At 46.5% G+C, this 21,224-nt stretch overlaps 1 protein-coding gene across 1 annotated transcript in view; it reads right to left on the reverse strand.

Annotated features, from left to right (window-relative positions):
- Nucleotides 1–646: 646 nt before the first annotated feature.
- Nucleotides 647–21,224, reverse strand: part of LOC100540910 (protein NLRC5-like) — a 29,530-nt gene continuing 8,952 nt past the window's right edge. Inside the window, exons 5-39 of the mRNA XM_019619687.2 lie at nucleotides 21,048–21,131; nucleotides 20,546–20,635; nucleotides 19,849–19,914; nucleotides 19,241–19,321; nucleotides 18,770–18,853; nucleotides 18,286–18,369; nucleotides 17,659–17,748; nucleotides 17,487–17,534; nucleotides 16,991–17,065; nucleotides 15,848–15,931; nucleotides 15,242–15,325; nucleotides 14,662–14,751; nucleotides 14,491–14,553; nucleotides 14,222–14,305; nucleotides 13,686–13,769; nucleotides 13,187–13,276; nucleotides 12,356–12,421; nucleotides 12,178–12,261; nucleotides 12,011–12,094; nucleotides 11,380–11,466; nucleotides 10,908–10,988; nucleotides 10,548–10,631; nucleotides 9,960–10,040; nucleotides 9,275–9,358; nucleotides 8,861–8,944; nucleotides 8,696–8,779; nucleotides 7,947–8,030; nucleotides 6,948–7,031; nucleotides 6,273–6,356; nucleotides 5,186–5,269; nucleotides 4,904–4,987; nucleotides 4,691–4,774; nucleotides 4,484–4,567; nucleotides 3,455–3,538; nucleotides 647–3,000 (exon numbers count right to left, since the gene is read on the reverse strand). Coding sequence (XP_019475232.1) covers nucleotides 2,919–3,000; nucleotides 3,455–3,538; nucleotides 4,484–4,567; nucleotides 4,691–4,774; nucleotides 4,904–4,987; nucleotides 5,186–5,269; nucleotides 6,273–6,356; nucleotides 6,948–7,031; nucleotides 7,947–8,030; nucleotides 8,696–8,779; nucleotides 8,861–8,944; nucleotides 9,275–9,358; nucleotides 9,960–10,040; nucleotides 10,548–10,631; nucleotides 10,908–10,988; nucleotides 11,380–11,466; nucleotides 12,011–12,094; nucleotides 12,178–12,261; nucleotides 12,356–12,421; nucleotides 13,187–13,276; nucleotides 13,686–13,769; nucleotides 14,222–14,305; nucleotides 14,491–14,553; nucleotides 14,662–14,751; nucleotides 15,242–15,325; nucleotides 15,848–15,931; nucleotides 16,991–17,065; nucleotides 17,487–17,534; nucleotides 17,659–17,748; nucleotides 18,286–18,369; nucleotides 18,770–18,853; nucleotides 19,241–19,321; nucleotides 19,849–19,914; nucleotides 20,546–20,635; nucleotides 21,048–21,131 — 2,854 coding nt within the window. The 3' untranslated portion in view covers nucleotides 647–2,918. The remainder of the gene's footprint in view (nucleotides 3,001–3,454; nucleotides 3,539–4,483; nucleotides 4,568–4,690; nucleotides 4,775–4,903; nucleotides 4,988–5,185; nucleotides 5,270–6,272; nucleotides 6,357–6,947; nucleotides 7,032–7,946; nucleotides 8,031–8,695; nucleotides 8,780–8,860; nucleotides 8,945–9,274; nucleotides 9,359–9,959; nucleotides 10,041–10,547; nucleotides 10,632–10,907; nucleotides 10,989–11,379; nucleotides 11,467–12,010; nucleotides 12,095–12,177; nucleotides 12,262–12,355; nucleotides 12,422–13,186; nucleotides 13,277–13,685; nucleotides 13,770–14,221; nucleotides 14,306–14,490; nucleotides 14,554–14,661; nucleotides 14,752–15,241; nucleotides 15,326–15,847; nucleotides 15,932–16,990; nucleotides 17,066–17,486; nucleotides 17,535–17,658; nucleotides 17,749–18,285; nucleotides 18,370–18,769; nucleotides 18,854–19,240; nucleotides 19,322–19,848; nucleotides 19,915–20,545; nucleotides 20,636–21,047; nucleotides 21,132–21,224) is intronic.

Genomic DNA, 21,224 nt, shown 5'->3' on the forward strand with positions numbered 1-21,224 from the left:
GGGCGGGAATCGTTCCCGATGCCCAGCCTGAGGCCGCCGCCTCCGGTCCACTTCAGCCCCGTGCGGCTCTCGGGACCCGACGGGTTTCCACTGTCGGGCGGTGATAAAGATGAAACCTCGTAGTAAAGGCTGTAAAAATGCTCCAGGCTAACGGTGTGGGTGGGAAGGGCTGCAGGGAGCCCGCAGCTTCCCTGTGGAAACTTTCCAGACGCAGCGCCGGGAATGGGGGACTGACAACACAACGGGGCAGCCCAACACTGACAGGATCAAACCGGGACCGGTGGCGTTATGGAATCATTACGGTTAGAAAAGACCTCGTCTAAGCAGCCGTCCCCCTGCCAGCAGTGCTGTCCGCACACGAACACCTCCATGCCGGTTGCAGCGTCCCACCGGGCAGCCCGTCCCAGTGCCCGACCGCCCTTCCAGAGCAGCTTTTCCTGACGCCCGACCCGATCTCATCCCACATCTCAGTTCCTTGAAACGCAAAGTGGTTTCCACACAGCAACGTGTCAGGCCCGAAGCAGCCAATACAGCAGCAGGGCTCTGCTGACACCTGGCGTTCTGTGCTCCCGTTAAGCAGACACAATCGGGGCTGACGGATGCCAGCATCGGGAATTTGGGGGTGAACCCGAAGCTGTAGGGGGTGGAGGAGCCCTCCCAGGCACTATTTAATGTCTGAAGCCCAGGGCAGTGCTGCATTGATAGCACATCTCACCTCACAGCAAACTGCGGCGTTCCCAACATCAGGAGTCAGGGGACTGCAGAACACAGCAGTTCGTTTATTTTCTCATCTCTTGCATTTTAACACATCCACCACTACATCTGATCTCAGGGCAAAGGCAGCCTTCCCCCCAGAGCCAAAGAACAACACTGACTCGAAAAGTAAAGCACTCATCCAAGTGGCATTCCCAACTACCCAATGTCAAGTTTTTGCCATTGAAATAAGGAGGAAAAACAGTACACGCCAGTAAGTGAGGAAAATAAATCATCACAACACCTATACAAAGTGAAATCTTGGAGTGCATCAGGGAGGTGGCCCAGAATAGTACAGCTCTTATGGTGGCTGCTGCAAAACTGCTGTGCTGGGGTGTGCTAAGGAGTGCCAGCACACTGCTTCCCTTCTTCACACCCAGCAAACATTGTTATTTATGAGACACAGCACTAAAACAATGATGAAAATGCAGGAAATACAGCTTTTCAGCTCACAGTCTGGACTGGAATGAGTTCTTACTGAGCACACTGCCCACCCTCTGTGTTTCCCCAAGTTCTGGGAGCCCAGGGGCAGGAGGAGCCCACTTAACAAACCTGTTTGCTGGGAAGCTGTAGGGAAGCAATAGCACCACAGCACTCGTGTGCCACGCTGTTCCTCCAGCAGACACTAGAAAGATTTGCATCTGCAACCTAGACCTGAAAACCCAAAATGAAGAGAAATGCCATATTTGGTGAAGCTTCTCCTTAAAATCCAGTGTTTAAATCTCGGAGACTCGATTACTTTAACGAGTTACTGTCTACTAAGAAATTTCACTATCATTTTTCATTGTTGTGGCTTCGTCAGAGTATAGCCTCTGCCAAACAGGCCCCACTCCCAAGCAGCAGATCAGTGTTTCACAGACCTGATGCTGACCCTAAAACAAGGCTGGCAGCTCCTCCAGGAGGAAGAGACGCCAGCTGGTCCCCCACCCAGGGCCCAGAGCTTCCGCCTCGCTCCCACTCCTGCCCTGCTCAAATCACAGCACTTTGCTCTTTCCAGGCAAACGCTGCTGTAAACAAAATTCCATGAGCTCACCACAAGGATTAAATATTTACAGCACAAACACATAAGGAAAACATTATAATACAAGTTAATAAATAATGAGGATGACATAGCTGCAACGCATGCTGTCATTCCACGCAGACAAGCAGTCATGGTTGGTCTCAGCAGTACATCAAACTCAGTGCTTGGGATCTTCTCCCTTTGGTCTTCACGGGTCCAGCAGCAGCACAGCCAGGCTTTGGGATTCAGTAGTAGATGCCTGAAGGATCCTTTCTGCAGTCCACACTGCAGCATGTCAAGCTCATGTCATCCCTCACTTCACCTCAAAGACACAGTGCAATTGGGTCATCCAAAACCCCACCAAAATTCTGGAAAGCCACACAGGAAAGCAGGCATGTCCTCTCACACTTAACAGTCACAGTTCCCTTACAAATTGTTCTTCAGCCTCAGTATTGAGTTTTCTCACTGAAATACATGGCAGTATCAGCCTTTCCATGTAATCGCCATGCAAATACAGATCACTGTACTGTCCAACAATCATTGCTGGACAACCATTGATCTGTCATTTGTACTGAGGTAACATGAAAGCTTTACCAGGAAACAGAAGCAATTCTGCAGGAGGAAGAGCCTGCTATGAAGCAAGCAACAACCTATATTACAGTCCTTAGAGGTATCTCACAAAGAGCTATATACAATTTTCAAACAGCTTGTTCCAGTGCATTTGTAACTGTGTCAACAGTTTACAGTTCTGTTAAAAAAAAATAATTACATCCTCTCCTGGAGGATGTTCATCCTTTGATTGGAACATCCTGTAGGTGTTGCAATCTTGATTAAAGATAATGAAGTATTCTGCTGGTTTTCTGAAAGTGTGATCAGATGTATCTCATCATCCCAAAGCTAGCTGAAGAGTTGGTACACCGAGAATGCTGCCTGCTCAGCAGCAGTTCTTCAGTCTTTTGGTTCACAATAAAAGCTCACCATAAACAAAACACACGTAAGTGCTCACATTTCGTCCAGTGCAGTAAAGGAAGACATAATTACAAGTTTACATAATTACAACTGGAGGAACTTGGGTTTCCTGGGTTCTTCAGGATCCCTTTTAGTGCAATTCTTGAAGTCAGTGGGAAACGGAGAGCAATTTCAAACAGGTGAGGGCTGTCCTCTGCTAACAGAAGGAGAAGCACAGTCTTGGGTCTTGGCTTGTCAAACTTTCAGCGAGGCCCTTGGGCACTGGATTGTCCCACAGCCTGCAACAACAGCAAACACATACATGCAGGACTTGGCATGGTGGACCAGGAGGTGGCACACCCAACACAGCAGTTAACTGGAAGAAGCAGCTTTGGATTTTTATAAAAGCTGGTCCAAAAGTGAGACAGGAGGAAAGCAGAGTCATGTCTCAGCAACACAGCAGCAATTCAGCAGCTGCCTGCCTGCTAAGATGGACTCATTGATGTAGGCTGGGAGACGTTAAGGTTTTGAAATGTCCTCAGGCCAGGGCTTCCTTTTGTTCCAGGACTTTCTCTGGCCTGGCAAACCCTCAGTTTCCTTGGCTTGTGTCTGGATGCCCTGCAGCATTCGAATCCATGCAAGCCAGCCTGGGGCAGCAGGCCAGCACAAGACACATCTCTCCCAGGACTGGTCACCCCAGCTTTCCCTAAGTGGGCCAACACTCAGCCTCAGCCCTCAGTGACACCCACTCACCTTACAAACTGAATTTCTGGGCACCTGACAAGTTCCTCTGCCAGCTTTGTAGCACCACAGGCACCAATGCGATTTTTCTCCAGGCTGTTTTTAAAAACAAAAAGAGTTTTAAAAAGCAAAAACAAATCAAGAGCAGAAAACAGCAGAACCATCGCTGCCTCTTTTCTCTTGACTAAGAGCTATGCTTTTCCACAAGCACAGCAATGTTCCACAATGGACACCAGCCTCGTCCTGATGACCGCAGCCCTATTTATACATGAAACATGCACTGTTGCCCACAACCTCCTTCTAGCAATAGGACTTGTAAGCTCTACTGCGTATTTTCCCTGCTCAAGACAAACAAAACTCAGTTCCCGATCCCATGAACCACAAACTATTATTTTTGTACAGCTGAGGGATGGAAGGCACATACTATATGTTCCGAAGGGCCAGGGGGAGGGAAGCAGATGACAGTCCATACAATGGAATAGCGCTGCACTGTGATGCCACTGGATCAGAGCTGAGTGGGTAACATCAAACCCAGATCCAGCACAGGAGCAGCATCAGTGCTTCCCGTGTTCTCCTGTGGCCCAAGACCCCCTGTTTGCCCACTACAGCCTGGGTTGTGCATTTCTTGCCCTGCCAAAGGCTGTCTGAGAAGGGTACTCATCTAGACCACCCCAGACACCAAAGAGAAGTAACAGACTGCAAGCAGCAGCTCACCTGAGGCTGTTAGATGATATGACTCACACTCAAGGAATATCATTTTGTCTTTCCTGACTCAAACAGGAAGCATAGGCAGGATAGTTTTTGCTTAACAAAAACACCTCCACAGCAAACACCTCCAATTAAGTAAGTCTGCCTCAGCACCTCTGTGCTCTATGCATCACCCAAGCAAGGCTGGCCTTTAGCAGCAGGGTAAGCAAGCATTTGGATGGCAGAAGCCTGTCTGTCTGCTGCTCCTAGCATTCATCCCACAGGAGTACTGCAGCTGTAGGCTCAGTGCCACAAATACAAGTCTTCTGATGCTACCCTCAGGGCTGTACTCACTCTAACATCTTCAGCTTTTCCATCCCTGGGAGGATTCTGGCCAACGCTTGGGCTCCTCCGTCACCAAGGGCATTCCAAGACAATCTAAGACAGACAAGAAATCCCAGCCGGTGAGTCAGCCAAGCCCTACCAAGGGCAATAAGTTCTGGCTTTTACTTAATGCCTGAGATACCTGTGATCTCCATTCCCACCCATTCCCACACTCACATTATCTCCTCCATGGCAGGGCACTGTTGGAAGCCACGAGAGAGTAATTTTGAAGCATCATCAGTGATTCCACAGAGTTTCAACCTGGAGCAGAAGAGAGAGGGTGCAGTGTGCTGGCATCAGAACTGGTGGGAATCTGGCACCAGCACCATTTGTAGCTGCAATGCTACAAAGCCATGCTCTGCCCAAGCAGTTCAGTGCCCTGCTACTCACTCAATCTTCCGGAGGTGCTCAAAATGCAGCAGTCCCTCAGACAGGGCATGGATACTTCCTTCCCCAAGGTCGTTTTCAGATAAACTGTAAGAACAGTGGGAAACTGGAGTTAAGACATTATACTAGAGTTAGCAACTGGTGGAAGGATTGCCTTCCATGAGGCCACCCTGAGCAGGAACAGAGCCTAGATGCAGCCCCATGGGTTGTGGGCTGAAATGCCTCCCGCCTGCAGAGCAATACCAGATGTTTGGCACCATCCCCAGTGCTCCTGCCACAACCCACCTTATCTCTTCTAACAGTCCACATGCCACCAGGGCTCTGGCCAGCTCCGTTCCTCCTGCTGGCCCGATGTCATTGTGCTGCAAACTAGCCAAAGAAACACAAGTATTGGAGGATTATTTTAGAATAAAGCTGTAATAAAAGCTTACATATAACTTGCCAAGAAGAAAGCTGCAGCATCTTTTGAATCAATGTCTCATGCTGATCGGTGTTCCTGCTGCTGCCAGGGATACCTGGCCCTAAGGACAAGCAGCTCACTGATTTTGCCCGTGTTCAGAACAAAGGAGCACAATTAGCCAGCTGATGCAAAAGCAAATGCTGCATGGCACCACTGGGAGCCTGCCTCCAGCTCTGTGCCCACGGGATCAGTTTGAGATGGTGAGGAACAGCATTAGGAACAAAAGTGGATGGGCCTCTGCAGATTTCCCAACACCTTCCCAGTGAAAACAAGAACCTACCCAGAGGATTGAAGCCTCTCATCACTGGGATTGCTTCTCTAAGTTGTGTTTTGATGATACTTTAGACAGGATGGAAAACATGACTCTGCTAACTGAGCCCAGTGACCTCTTTTAGCTCATGGATTTCTTGCTTCGCTACTGCAGTGTAGTCTGAGAAAGTCCAACATGTTGGAGCTCTAGAAAGACTCCCATATATGGTTTAAAAATGTAACACCACTGAATTCAGCATGAAAAATGACTGAAAGGTACCTGTACAGAATAGTGAAGGGCCACAAAAGCTGTTCATATTTATGTTTACATTACATCAGAATAGGAAGATAGACATGGTCTGTCATTTTATGTCAGTAGGTCAAAAACAATTAAAAGGGTTGCTTTACTGAAAATACAATGTGTGGTTCATCTCTAAGATTAATGCTGCAAGAGATTACACAAGAACTGTCGATGTGACAACCAACGGTGGAACAACTTCAGATAAGAAATAATATCGTTAGTGTTTGATGCAGCAGGGTAACTAAAGAGGGTTTCTCAATCCTGAGCCCCATAAGAGCTCGGTGCACCACTTCAGTCTATGCCTTGTCTCATTTTCAGTGCCTTCTTTCGGCCGTCCAGCTAATTCCCAGGCTGACACTTACTGCAGGATCTTCAGCCTGTTCATGCGAGGCAGACAGAGGGCAAGTTTCACCACTGTCCCATCTCCAAAAGCATTCCTTGATAGTCTGGAGGGGGCAGAAATGAAATGTTACTTAAACAGAGCCTCATTCCTCAACTGTGTGTCATCCACACAACTCTGTGACCTCCATTCCTCACCCACATGTGCATGGGACTGGGCTGTAAGGAGCTGGGGATGGGCAGAAATAACAAGGAGGTCTGAAATCCTGCAGCAGAAGTAGAAGAGTGACGTAAAACCCACTACATTCACACAGTGGTGATGCCTCTGGCCATCACCTTAATGCTATGAGAGTCAGCCAGAAAACAGAGCAAGTGACTCAGATTTGCTGTTCCTAATTTCTTAAGCACCACATGTGCTGCACAGCCCATGTGTCTGTGACACTGGCTGTTCAACTGCAGATCCATCCCTACTGATGCAGTCTGTACAGTTCTTGGGAACCTCCAAGCCCCCAAACCTCCCACACCCAGCACCATGCATTCCTACCCTACACAACTGTGATTTTTTACCTTGCTCTCGTAAGAATCGGTGCTAAAACTGATCTTGGCCTTACTGGAGTCAGAATAGACTTGGTTTCTATGCCTTGATTTTTGCCCTGCTTCTTGAAGGGACATTGGAAATGACCAAATGACCAACTTACATTAGCTCCTCGAGGTGCTTGCAATTGGCAAGAGCTTCCATCAGCTTTTCTCCTCCAGCAGGACTAGGACAGTTCCCTGAGAGGCTAAAATAAGAACAAAAGACTCTCAGTGACTGAACAAGAAGCAGAACCTACCAGCTTAAGATACCTCTCTGTGGTCTGGGATAATGGGAGCTTTGGATCTCTGCAGCAACAGGCTACATGGGGCTGCAGCAGTTTGACCTGAGAAACAGATCTCTGGAAAATGACCCGGGGATTTGTCCTGCATTTTCCTCAAGCACTGAACCACAGGTGCCCCAGCAGATACCAGGGTGAAGGAGCAGTTTTTCTGCTACCAGACAGAGCCTTTTTCCTCATTTAAGTAATTTCAGGTTTTCAACTCCAGAGCTGAACTTAACAGATAGTCTGGGTGTTCTCAATCTCATTCCCCCAGAGGAGGAACTGCATGGATCCACATCTCAGAGCAAGAACCTCGTCTGAAGACAGTATCCTTGCTCTGATGAATTCCCAATTCCACCTCTACTTCCACCAGGAAAAGAAGAGCAGTGCAGCAACTCCGGGACTATCACTGTAGGAGCCCTGTGCAGGGTTTCCAAAGAAATGCACTGCACAGATATGAGACTTGTATGATTCCTCACAAGCTTGTGGGTTCACTTTCCAGGACACAACCAAACCATGGATCTCCCTTTTCAAGCAACTAGCAAAGTATGGCAAGTGTCTCTGCCTCTGGGGATGGCTGCGTGAGGACAGGGCTGGGACCTTCACTCTCAGCCTCTGCACTGGCAGAAAAATTTGATGCCAGACCCAGATGTACACAGGCAGGAGAAGGAAACACCTTCCATTAGTTTTGTACATTTTGTTTGGTGTCTTCAACTACATGGAAAAGACTGGAAGGAGGCGGAACGCTGTAGGCAGGAAGGCAGCAGAGGGCTCCCTGCCAGGCTTCCCCACCAACTGGCAACAACACCAAATCATTGCAAACAAAACAAAGTGACTCACTCGATTCTCTTCAAGTTTTGCATTTCCAGCAGGACAGCAGCTATATTTATCAGGCCTAGATCTCCAATCTTGTTGTGGCCTAAACTTCAGGAAAGAGAAAAAAAGGCTGTGTTGTAAAGGAAAATGCTAGGCATCACAGTATGACATCTTGTTTAACGTCTCACATCTGCTGGATGATCGCTTTGACCTTGACAGCAGAATCAAAGAGCTGCTTGTCTTAACATTCTTGTGAAAGACTCATAGCTGTTAATGAGGCATTAAAAAAATTACAAACAGCAATCAAAATCACTGGGTCTTGTTAAAGGGTGGGAAATTACTTCAGCCAGAATTCCAAGGCGCAGCTGGTCTTCCAAACTGCTGTGGTAGAGAAGGGACAGGACCTGGCTACAGGGAGATGGGGCGGGGAGGGGGGCAAAAAGTCAGAGCAAGCTCTAACTAATGACCTTCTCAGAGCAGGGAAGTGATGGATTTGAGGTTCTCCCAGGAGAAAAGGGGGGTCTGTGCCCCACAGATTTCAGAGAAGATTTAATTACAGAGGCTCCATTTAACCCACCTGCAATGGAGTGGCATTAGACTAAACTCTCCCCTTTTCAAAATCAGGCTCTGATTTCCTTTAACCCAAGGCACCTTATACACAGCATTTTGTAACCACCCTGTTTTTGTGTATAAGCACATTGGGATCTTAGCAAATGTCAGCGCTAAGGGTCACCTCTCTGCCAAGGAGAGACTGCAAGCAAGGAAAAACTTACTTGATTTCTTCCATGCAGCGCATAGTCCTCAGGGCTTCTACGAGTCTGGAGCAGCCATCGTCACCAATGCTGTTATGGTTCAAGCTGGAAAGGACATCCACAGTAAAACATTTTAGTTACCAGTTGAGAGGATGGACTAGCAGTGAGCTGAGGTCACATACTCACATCAGCCTTTTCAGAGATGGCATTTCACAGAGTCCAAGCACAAGTTTCGGAATGGCAGCATCACCGAGCTTCATGTGGCCCAGGCTACAAGATGAAAGAACACAGGAACAACTAACTGCTCATGGCAGCCATGTGAGCACTCAGAGCAGAGGAGAGCAGTACAAGGGCAGAAGAGAAATGGAAGTGTGTCCTAGTCCCAGTGAATAGGTTTCAATAATACTGGATGCTTTTGGATGCTGATAAAATACCAAGAATTCCAAACCTTGTCTCCCCACCCATCCTTCATTACAAGTAAAAAGGAACTGCTGCTTTTTCCCTGTCTGAAGCCTGTTTGTAGTTCAGGAAGAAGAAAGGGTGTAGTTTGATTAAAGCTTCAAGAAAGGTACAGCAGACACCAGCATCCGATATACTCACTTGAGCTCTTCAATAGCCTGGCACCTCTGCAAGCCTGTGATCAAGCAGTCAATTCCAGCTGGTGTAAAACTGCAAGAGGTCAGCCTGCAAAACAGCAAGGATCAAATAAGCACAGTTCTTAGCACAATGTAGAAGAGGAGCTTACTTCTTCGCTGCCCTATCTCATATCTACTGTACACAGGGCTGTGAGGACTGGGTAGGTCAGATCTTCAAAACACAGAATGTGCAAGTGCCAAATAGCACACAGTGCCTCTGGCCACTAACCCCCAGCATTTCACTGGGTAGAGATACCCTCTGCAAGTCTCCCTCCCATTTACATGCAGCTAAAGGGGCTGTGAAAAGGATTCAATGCTGTTTATACCAGACAACCTATTATACACAGCAGGGCAGAACAGAACGATATACAGTACATACAAGAGCCAAGGTCTCGATCTCAAATTGCTTCCATTTCAAAAAAAAATAAAAATAAAAAGGAAAAGCAAAAACCTCAAGACATGACACCTCTACAACCATCTCCAATGCACACTGCAGAGTGCTGCTCAGTGCTCAACTCAACATGGCTCAGCAGAGATCACAAAGCTCATGGCCGTACTCCAGACAAAGAGCATTTCAGAGAGGATCGGGGTGAGGCATGGGGTTGAACAAACTGTAAAGCATAAGGAAGAAATCCCAGCTGGAGACATACTCAAACTTCTTCAGATCTGGAAGAGGTAGCAAAATACTGACTAGCATTTCTGTGTCATCGTGGAATTCAACATGAGACCATCTGCAAGAACAGAACAATGGATGTGAGAAGATGATCCACTGGTGACAAAAGGTCAGCATTAAGCCCACAGCTAAAGCACCTTTATTGCTGGGACACTCATGTAATGTCAAGATATTGACGCATGATGAGGCCCCACAGTAGCTCCCAGCCACGATAGGGCTGCGCAGATTAGCTGGTCAGAGGGGGGAGTTAAATGCTTTCAGAAGATCCCCAGGAAGCCTCTATGGGGTCTTTTCTATTACCCATCCAAACACTGTATTTAGGAGACCTAGAGGACAAGCACGGACCTTGCACTGGCCTCTCCCCTGCCCTCCTTGATTTCCTCCATGTAGTGCATGTTCTCAGGGCTTCTGCAAGTCTGGAGCAGCCAGCACTACCAATATTACTATGCTTCAAGTTGGAAAATGCGTTACTCAATATGAGAGTAATACATCCCCATCCTGGCCATAAAAAGAAAATCTACTCCTTTTCTCCCCAGAAAGTCTTCTGAGATGCCTAATGACTCACCTCAGCTCCTGAAGCTGGGTGCATTTCTCACGAACTCTTTGGTAGAAGCAAGCCTGTTTGATTTCTGGCTCATTCAAATTCAATCTGTGAGACAAAAAAACACCATCAGCATCAGTGTCTATCAGCAGTTCCCACTGTTGTACACGGTGTTCCCTCTGCAGCAGCTGGAGCCCCTGGAGATAGGCTTAGGAATGGGTCAGGGCTTTGGAAGTGCCCTCTCTGAGCAAGCTTCCCTTTGCCTGTGCCATACAGAGGTGTCCCAAAACTGAACACGTGGAGCTGAGAGCCTCAGATACTTTGAAGTATTTGTCATCACAAGGTGAGCAGCAGAATAAGCTGAACAAAGAGATGCCTTCTCACCTGCTAACGACTGATCCCACCTTCTCCAGGCAGTGTGGGAGCCTTACCCCTAGCTGGAAGAGGCTTTTCTCTTTACATATCCTGGAAGGCAGAGATCAGAGAACATCATGCATTTACTTTGCTGTCCAGAACAAAAATCAGGAGCACAAAAATCTCAGGGGTAGAGATTATCATTCATGCTAACCACCCATCTCTGAATGGATCTGCAATGTTTAAATTAATTCCTGGGCACCCTTTCTCTCATGGAAGATCAAGAACAGCATTTCCTTTCCACTTATCCTCCTAAATTAGGTGACCACAAACTTTCCAAGAACTTCTATCCGCCAGACATTTGGGTCTGTTCAAGTTGGCTGATGGCTTAAAAATGCAATACAAACAGAGAACAGAGAAGAAAAGAACAAGTGAAGGTGCTGGCTTCAATACTATTCTCTTAAGACATCCAGAAGATACTAGAAGTTGAGCTGCTACTTACGTGATCGCAGTGATGTTTCCATGGGCCTGGACAGCCAGCTCAAGAAGGCTTGTGACACTCAACTTACATACCCAGGGCTCTTCTATGCTGCAAAGCACAATACAACAGAACTGCTTTATTCACATGCACAGATTCATCTCTGCCTCTGGCAGCTGAGTGCTCAGCACCCCACATAGACGCAGAGGCTGCTTTGCTGATCAAAGTAATGTCTGCAGAGGAAGCAGGATGCAAATGAAGAACAAATAGAAGAGGATGTAAACTTCAGCTTCTGTCTGCATATCACTGACAGCAACAAGAAGAATCCTGGCTCTCCTGGCTCTAATGTTAACCAGCAGAACTGTGGGATGCTCTGGTGAGGACACAGTGCAAAGGGTGTTCACACAGAATTAAACCCTTCTTTGTAAGGCAGGTAGAAGCCTACCAAATCGGAACAGTTTTACAGTTTCACATGATGCTTCGTAATGAATGAAGCAGATAAAGCTGTAATACAACTTAGAATCCTGCATGGAAATTTCTCAGGCCATCACTACCTGACTTATGAAGCACAGTTCACTGTTGCTGTTGATGAAAGACCTTAAGATTATCAGAGCAACTCCACATCAATATCTAAAGCAGCACAGTGTCATCATACCTGATTTTTAGAGGACCTGAGGTTTTGCTCAGTGAACGTAAAAGCCCCTCTGCAGCATCGACTGTCACGTTGTTGTTGGAGGATCTAGAAGTAAAGATGATTGTAATGAATGGCTTACAAACAAGCCCAATGGGTCCAAGCAGACCTTCCATCAGCCCTTCACCCACATGCATTCTGTCAGACTGGTGCAATTCTCCAAGACCAACCACAGCTTTTCCAAGTGCTCTGGCTGAAAGCTGCATTCTGTGAGCCTGAAAGGATGCAAAAGAAGAAAAGTGTTAGTTCTTTACGATCAGTTCAGGCTTTCTGACTCAGAAATCTCAGGCACAAATCTGTATTGTTTACCTCAAAATCTTTCTTGGGTCATCTCTGCTTGTCAGCTTGATGATTAAAGTTGCCTTGGAGCACAGACTGCACAGAGAAGAGATACAGGTGTAGGATTTGGAGAGAAAATAACTATTTACCCAATGGTCAGAATTCAATAATACATCAGGCTGCACACAGCAATGCAGCATAGCAGTGACAGAGTGACCTGGCCCAGCTCAGGATGAGAAACCAACTCAATGCTTCAGTAAGGTCTCACTAATGCTAACACAGCACTGATAGTTAGAGAAGCAGTCCTGATCTGCCCTGATTTCATCTGCCTCCTCCAGCCCCTGCACTCTCTGCTCCTCTGCAAAGCTTTGGGGAGAGCTCAAACAGAAAACTGAGCTGCTTAAGTATAACCCTGCCAAGAGATTTGGCACCTACATTCAAAAGCAGGAATGAATGAAAGTGCCCTTAGTTCAGTTTGGTTGACAGAGACTAACTCTGAAATCTCAACTTACTAAAGTGAATTAGGAACCACATTCTTTAGGAAGCAGATGCTGCCCTTGCTCTGAGGAGGGTTTATTTACAGATCTAAGCATAACAAGAATTATGACATATGTAACCTGACTATGTGTGTCTTTATACACAAAACTACCTGGCCCTGTGGAATAACGTTCTGCTACCTTCCTCTTTGGCAGCCATGTTTGGCCAGTAGAAATGGACACAAGCAAAAGCTCTGCACGCACGTATATGTAGAGTTAGCTCAAAATGTGGCCCTTGTTTTCTAAACCTGAAGATCACAAACTTTAGGATAATTAAGTGGAAAAAATGTAGGGAAGAGTCAGGAATGAGTGAGGAGACACATACCTGACCTGAACTTCAGTGGTATTTCCAGAAGTAGAAAAGGCATTTATGAGATGCAAAACTCCACGCTGAGAAATCCTATTATGGCTGAGACTGCAAAGAAGAGAACAGAAAGGTGTTAAGATTCAGGGCTGTCCCCAAGCTCCTTAGCCAGAGAGGTGAAATTCCAGTTCAAAATTCAAGCTGGCACTGAAAGCAGAGCAGGAAGAAACCCCTCTGAGACACAGCCAACTTCAAGAAGTCAGTGTGCTCAGAGAGGTGAGTAACTGAAGACCTGGGGGATCGAGTCAGTTTCTATCACAGTACATGTGAAGGGCTCTTGAGCTGTACTCTGGCTCACCCAGACCTTATCTCCCAAGGTAGGACTGGGCAAAAAGCATGACAATCAGCTTCAGGATGCGCTGTGTTTGAGAACCTTTCTGCTTGTGCACCTCCTGATGCATTTGAGGTGAAAAGGGCTCAGGAACTTCCCTGAGCCTGCAGATTCACAGCTGTTTCTTACTTGAGAGAACAGGTAATGGGCACTCGATGCAAGTGGTCCAAGAGGAGCCTCAGGCCTTCATCTCCCAGCTGATTCCTGGAGAGACTGAAAGGCAAAAGGACAAAGCTATGAACCCAAACTCGAGTGGTAATGCTACTCTGAGAAGGAAAGGGGGTACTTTCTGGATTTAGATCCCCTCTCACCTTTTAAATTTTCTCATTTGTGAACTACTCTCCTACAAAACTACCACCTGCATGAACTCCGAGGCAAGCTCAGATAAAGAGCTCTGAGTGCTGTCTCAAAGAAGAGCTCAAAGAAAGCAACAAATACCTCATAATGGCCACAGAGTAAAAGCCCCAAGGTTGCTGTCCTACACAAGCTCAGGCCCTCTTAGAACATACATAAAGGAGCCATGTGATTACTAATCAATTTCTAAATCTAAAGTCTGAAGGAGGACACACACACAGGGAAACCAGGGTGATGTTGAGCCATGCTGACCCAGCATCTCTTGGATGACTCCTGCTCAAGGTGATGGTGACAACCCAAATGCCACTTACTCCAGTTCTGCCAGCCACCCATGCTGCTCCAGGACTCTGCAGAGCTTCTGTATCTGTCTTTGGCCAATGGCACAGTCAGTCAGCCTGCATAAGGCACAGCAAGAATTAAAGCCCATCCAGCCACTGAGGCTGCTGAATTGAGATCCAAAGCCTTGTTGACAAGACAAAGCTCCCCGACTACCAGCCCCCCAGTCTTTATACAGTAGGATATTTGAGTACTTGCACAAGCCTAATCAGAACAAATGACAGCCACTGTTGTATGTCAGTACCTGCAGGATGTCTTCTGGCTTTGCGTGCTTGTTCTTAAGTGTAAAAAAGCATTTTGACTTGACCTAAAGCAAATAGAAAGGATAGTCCTTCAGCAATGCTCTTCAACGATGGCAGCTTTGTGATCCCTTTCAAGCTGAGCTGCTGGGCTCCAAGCAGCCCAAGAGTCTTACCGCACTTCCACCCTTCTGATGCGCTCACAGAGGTTGATTGAGTTGGCAAATAAGACAGCACAACATGGGGAAAACGTGTTGTTCCTAATACTGAAAAGGAGAGAGGAAGCAAAAAGAATAAAATCAGCTTCCAGGAAGAATGGTTCTTATACACATGGCTCCATTTTCCCACTGTCTCCTCTGAGATGCAAAAGCCTGGATCCACCCTATTTAATTCAACAACGGAAGGAAAGATTTAATGGCCCTGACCACGGACACCTGTTATGGATGCTGGAAATCATGCTCCAAGGGACTGTTTAAGCGAGGGTCATCAGGGACATGGGGCCTAGAGCAGGTATTTGTCCTCTGGTCTTTTCTATCTGCATTAATGCATGCATTAATTAAAAAAAACATTCAGTGCTGCTTTGGCTCTCAAATAAGACAGGTACAGATGTGAAGTGTTCTGAGCGAGCCTGCATTTTCTTTACCTATCTTGTTAACTTACTATTTCTGTCTAATGCTCCTAAGAGGTGCAGCACAATTGGCACTTTCTAAATGAATCCTTCATGGCAACACTCAAAGCAGAGACCCCAAACGTTACCTCAGTAGTGTCAGCTGGCATAGGTATGGCAGGAAGCTCAGTAATCTCTCAATGCTTTGGTCACTCAGTGCATTTCCAGACAGACTGTAAAACATGAAAGGAACCAAGCTACAGGGGAACCTGTGTAGGGATATCTGTGATACCAACATGCATGTAAAACCATTACATCCCAAAAACCTTATTTTTCCATGACTACAAGAGCATAAAAAGTTGCTACTGATGCACCTCCTGCAGGTAGTGCTGGTATTATGCTGGGTGTTTTAAATTATTCCTTATTACTCAATGTTCATTTTGAGCAATATTAATCTAATTTTCCTAGTGCCCATCTCCTGCCTGCAGTGACCAGCTTTTCAGGAGTTCATGGCTTACTGGCCAGGTGCTCTTTGGATATACTGTAAGTCTGAGCCTTCAGGAGCAAAGGCCAACACTTCTGAGTCTGAGGAATACTATGAGGATGCATCATGTTCTGCAACATTTACATACAGACATACTAGGCTTAGGAGAGCCACAGGCACGGCTCCATGAAGGAGAGCTGCTGACCTCATCTCTGAATCCATATCTGTGGGCTGGAGAGACAGACAGAGTTGCTGAGTGCACAACACTTACTTGATTTCCGTCAGCTGGGGACACTGTGTCAGTATCCGGCACAGCCTGGTCACATCCTCAGGACCCACCGTGCAATCCCTGAGACTGAAGCAAACAAAGCACTCAGAAGCTCAGCATTTCCCATGACTAGAGTGTGAGGACATCCCGTTCATATCCCTGAGCCACATTCCTTAGGACAAGCCCCTTAGCAACCCTCTTACTTCCACTACATCTATTTTGCTATCTGCAATCTAGGGCTGTGAAGTCAAAATCTGTAACAACCAGAGGATTGTTATTGACTCTGAGTTGATTCAAGAGAGCCAGGCCACCAAAATACTATATTACTGCAGGTGTGGCCCCACTACAGATACATCATAGCTACTTGAATTGTCTGGACAGCACCTTAAGCTGCTCAGCACTGTTGAGTGCATTTCTCACAGAGCAATGTTGAGATGGAAGCCTCCTGTCTCATTCTCCAAGAAGGAAATGATAAACATCTCACTGGCAGGCCTCCATGGGATGAATGCAGTAGTCAGCCAGGCTGCACGTCATTATCTATGGGTACAATCTTTCCCTGTAGAGCATGGCCAAGCAAAAGATGCACTATTTATTTTCACATACACACTTGCAGCCAAGGTCACCCCAAGTCTATCCCAAGAAGGTGTATTATTCACCCATCTGCCTCTAAGATATGACTGCATCCCTCCAGTCGCCCCACAGCACAAAGGCTGTTGGCCTAGGCTGATGCCAGCTGCCCTGATTTGTGTGAGGCTTTGTTGAATTATTCCAACCAAGACCTTGTGACCAAGTGTTATTTTGGTGTATGGACTCCCTGACCAGCTTTAACAGGGAGGAAGACTGAAGAGAGAGAAAGAGGCTAAAGACAAACATATTCCAGCAGTGGCTCCATGTGGAAGAGATGCCATCTTTCCTTCCCAGACCCATTTCTTCACAATCAGTGGGATGCAAATGGGGGAAAGAAATCTCTTCCCAAGAGAGCAGAGTCTGCCTCTGAAGGCAGGCTGAACACAGGAGAGTTCCCTGTGCCCAGGGAAGGAGAAACAGCTGGAGGCACAGGTCTGGTCCACACATGACACTACAGACATGTCCCATAGCCAACTCTCCCTACATTCTGTGTGACAAAAGGAAGCTGGGCTGCCATACCGAAAGCACTGTCCATTTGTTACGTGCTTTGGATGCACCAGGAAACAACTTCTCCATCTGCTGGTCCTTCTGAGCCTGGGGAAAGAACAGTTTCTCCCATCAGCTGTGCTGATGTCATTGCCCCTGTGTAACTGCAGAAGGGCAGTGGCCTCATGTTCCAGTCTGCCTCCAAGCTCCACCCGCTCCGTGGTCTGCTGTTCCCAGAACAAAGAAGGGTCTTAGAATCCCTCTTCCCAGCCTTCAGAGCACTGCATTGACGTGCCACTGTGGGCCTTTGCTCTGACCTGGCATATCCCTCATCACTGGGATACTGCTGTCTGCTCCACAGCCTCAATCTGGCCTAAAGGATCACCCTGCTCCCACCACCACCACTGGAGCTTGCAGCCAAACAACTCTTTAATTAACACAACCTGGGGACACACACATCTACATTTATATGAGATCTTGTAAGGAGGAGTTTGAAAGGCTTTGAATGGATCAGTGGATGTGATTTTACCTGATTCTGTCCCCAAAGGTTAGATGAACCACCTGCATGTGTCCTAAGCTGTAACCAGAGCAGAACAGAATTAGGATGGAGTTTGAAGTCAAGAGCTTCTGTATTACTCCTGAAAACACACAGCTTGAGGTCTTACAGCAGAAAATGACAGGAAAAGTACTCTTGGTCATACCTGAGGTCCACTGTTTCAATGTGTTCCAGTGTACATAAGGACTGAGCTAAGCAGAACACAGAGCTCAGGGAGATCTGATTGTTATTTAGCCTACAGGAAGAAGAGAAAAATCAGCTGTGGCAAGCAAAACTACCAATATATACTGTGTCACCCAATAATAAACATCCTTGTCCAACACCTTTAGGTGCTTCTCTCTCACCTTCCTTCCTGTGCTTTCAAGCTTCTGAGTTCTGCAGACCCAACTCCTGCAGAGCTGAGCTGTGCAGATGACCTGGCCCAACCCTACTGCTCAGAGCAGACTGCTCAGGACATCGTTTTGAACATCTCCAAAGATGGAGAATCCAGTTTCTCTGGGCAACTGCATTCAGTGCTTGACTGTGCTCAACAGAAAAGTTTTTTTCTTAGGCTTAAATGAAATTCCTTGTGTTTTAAAATAGTGATGCAAGGCAAGAATCTGTACTGGAATAGAGATGAGGAAAGACCAGAGGGCGCAGCAGATCCACACTTGCAAAACAAACTGTCACTTCACTTGATCCTCACAGCCCTTCCTAAATATAGACTGTGCTTCCAGTAACAACACTCCCACAAAAACCCATCCACGAGTAAAGAGAAATGTGAGCTACTCACTTGAGTGACCTTAACATTTTCAGATTCGGGAGGAACTGCAACAGCTGTGCAAGTCCTTCATCTCCCAGATAATTATTTGAGAGGCTAGGATTTAAAGAAAGGCATTTAATTTTCACAGGCAAAAACAACAAACACCATTAACTCTTAGCAGCAAGAGCTCTGAAAGCAGAAGGCCTGCATTCTTCATCCTCTGCAGGTTTGGTCCCAAATGGCCCCAGGGCCAAAAACACAAGGCAAGATTTTACAGCTTCTGTGCCACCTGAAGGCAGGCCAAGTGATCAAACAGCCCCTTTCTGGATGTGTAAGCTGTGACCTTTGCCTTCAGAGAGCACTACAACTTCATGCCTCCCTGACTAAGGATACCAGCCCACATAAAGCTGTGTCTATGCCACATTCTCTGTACAACACAGTGGCACAGATAAATGGCATTTTCCCAATACCCCCACAAACTGCAGATAAAGTGTAGGAATTATGAAGGACTCACTCCAGCTCAGAGATGCTGCCACATTCCTTCAGGACTGCACACAGCTTCTCCAGGTCGCTGGCTTGAAAATGACAGTCTGTCAACCTAGGGGAAAAAGAGAAATCAATAGTCCAGCTTCCATTGCATTTCCCCTACTAAGAGCAGCAAATCCCTGCAGTGCCACAAGCTCTGTCACCACCAGTCTTCTCCACCTGCCATGTGGAAGCGGACGCAGTACCACACAATCACCACGCTGATGCTGTCAATGAGAAAGCACAGCCCACAAGCTACTTTGACTGCTATAGAAGCCCACAAACACTAACCACAGAGCTTCTAGAGCTGCAAGCTAGGACTGTGAGCACAGTGATGACTGAATGGGTCTTTACCAGTTCTCTTGCAATTCGCCATTCGAACTCGGAGCTGCGGGTTTCATCAGCTACAGGATACAGACATGGGGAACGAAGGAAATAGGATGGAAATTACCAACAGTACCTTATTTTTTTGGAGGGAATAGGTGTCTGGTTTTCTTTGTCATCTCGTTGGTCATCAGTAGGGTACAAAGGCTCTTCCCTACTAAGTGAGCACAAAACCAGACAAGGATAAAACACTCAGGCTTCGGCAATTTAGCAGATCCCCAAAGCTCATCCCCAGGTAAAGATACCCACACCCATATCCTTTCCATAGCAGGCTTTTCTTTCTTTGAGTGAGTATCCCAACACTCTGAGAGTGCAGGAGGCTGGGGACAAGAGGAACATGACAGACTTCCCATCTAAGCTACAATTTTAAGGAGCATTCAGCTTTTCCCTGAACATACTGTGCACAAAGAGTGTCTTAGCAAAAGGAACCTGGTCATAAATAAACAAAGCATCCAAATACCAAAATATCTGAGTTCGAATTTCACCTGGTGCCTTACAGAAGCTAGTGGAAAACATTCAAAATAGCTAAGAAAACCAGGGGGGAGTAGTAAGTTCAGATTCAGAGGAAAGGAAGAAAGAACTGAAGTATCCCTCTGGTGCCAAAAGTGGATGTAAGAACTAAACAAGATGCTGAGAAATAAAAGAAAAAAGAAAAAAAGCCACGTATGTCCACGCACATCTTACCCAGGAGGAGGGGAAGCAAATTCTCCATCTTCTGTAAACCTCAGGACTGTAGTGTTATGATAAAGGCTGAGTAAAGAAGAAAATAAATCAATCAATGGCACATTTTGGTTACTGAAATTAATTCTTTTTTCTGAATGTTTGGTGTTGGTAGAGATCTGTTCCTAACGCCTCAGTGCTATTGATCATTTAAACTATTCCCAAAGCAAGCAAAAGATCATCTCCAGTAGCTTTAAATCCTGGCTGGATAAAACTACGCGATATCTGATAACTCAGTTTCTCCAAACAGTTAGAAAAAATGCAGACAAAATTGTTGCACAGGAATGCTAGGGTGTCTCCAAGGGAAAATAGTAAGAGGAAAACTTTCAGCTCGGCTCCAGGAGATGTCACCATTTCTCATACTCCACAGAGACTGTCTCTCCAAAACTTCCCAAGGCAGAGCACAGAAATGAGTCTAAAACTCAATCCATGCACGCCCCAAAGCACTGCAGGGCACACAGTCCTGCACCTTCTCAAATTCTGGACGGTGGCTCAGATAGAATCACCTTGCAATGATGTGTCATCACAGGTAAATGGTAGTAACCATCTTTGCACACATTCTTTACCTGCCCCTATCCTGAGGTGAGTTAACACAGCTCTCAGAACCCAACTCTCAGACCTTGGGATTAACTTCAGACAGGATTCCCCAAGACTTACATACCTGACTTCCACCTCCACCACCTTCTGACAGGTATTCACTGCCTTCAACAGACTGTAAATGCCGTTAACAGAGAGCAGGTTGTGACTCAGACTAAGAAAGAGAAAAAGGCAAACGTGGTTACTGAAATGACACATGCAATGAACACACAGAAGGACTGTCTTGATGAAAGCAGTTATGACTGCTGCATGCTTGGACCCACTGCACTACAAAGTGACATGGAGCAAAACACACAGGACCACTACTCCTGAGAAAGGGATTGTAATAAAATGGCACTTTGGATGCACTCAGACCTATTTCTGAGTGATACTCTTACTACGTGACCAGCTTCAGCCTGAGCAGCCTCTCAGGATGAATCCCATCCTTCCCCAGCAGTGCTCACAGCTGCTTCTGCAATGCTGGTCTGGGTGAGGTCTTTGCCTCCTGACCTCTTATTCAGCACCCTTCTGTAACCCAAGCTCAAGAAAAAAAAGGGCAATTTGGTTTTGTATAAGGCAATACTTACTTCAGCTGCTTTGAAATTGAAATCCAGGAAAGGCTTTCCAGCAGGAAACTGCAGCCTTCATCCCCAAGCTTGTTTTCTGATAAGCTGAAGCATTTTCAGTTAGTGAAGACAGTATAAACAACAAAGCCCTCAAAATCTACTTGCTTTCCCTAAGTTTTTTTTTAATTTTTTTTTTTT

Source organism: Meleagris gallopavo, chromosome 13, assembly GCF_000146605.3.
Source record: "Meleagris gallopavo isolate NT-WF06-2002-E0010 breed Aviagen turkey brand Nicholas breeding stock chromosome 13, Turkey_5.1, whole genome shotgun sequence".
In the NCBI taxonomy this organism is placed as follows: domain Eukaryota; kingdom Metazoa; phylum Chordata; class Aves; order Galliformes; family Phasianidae; genus Meleagris; species Meleagris gallopavo.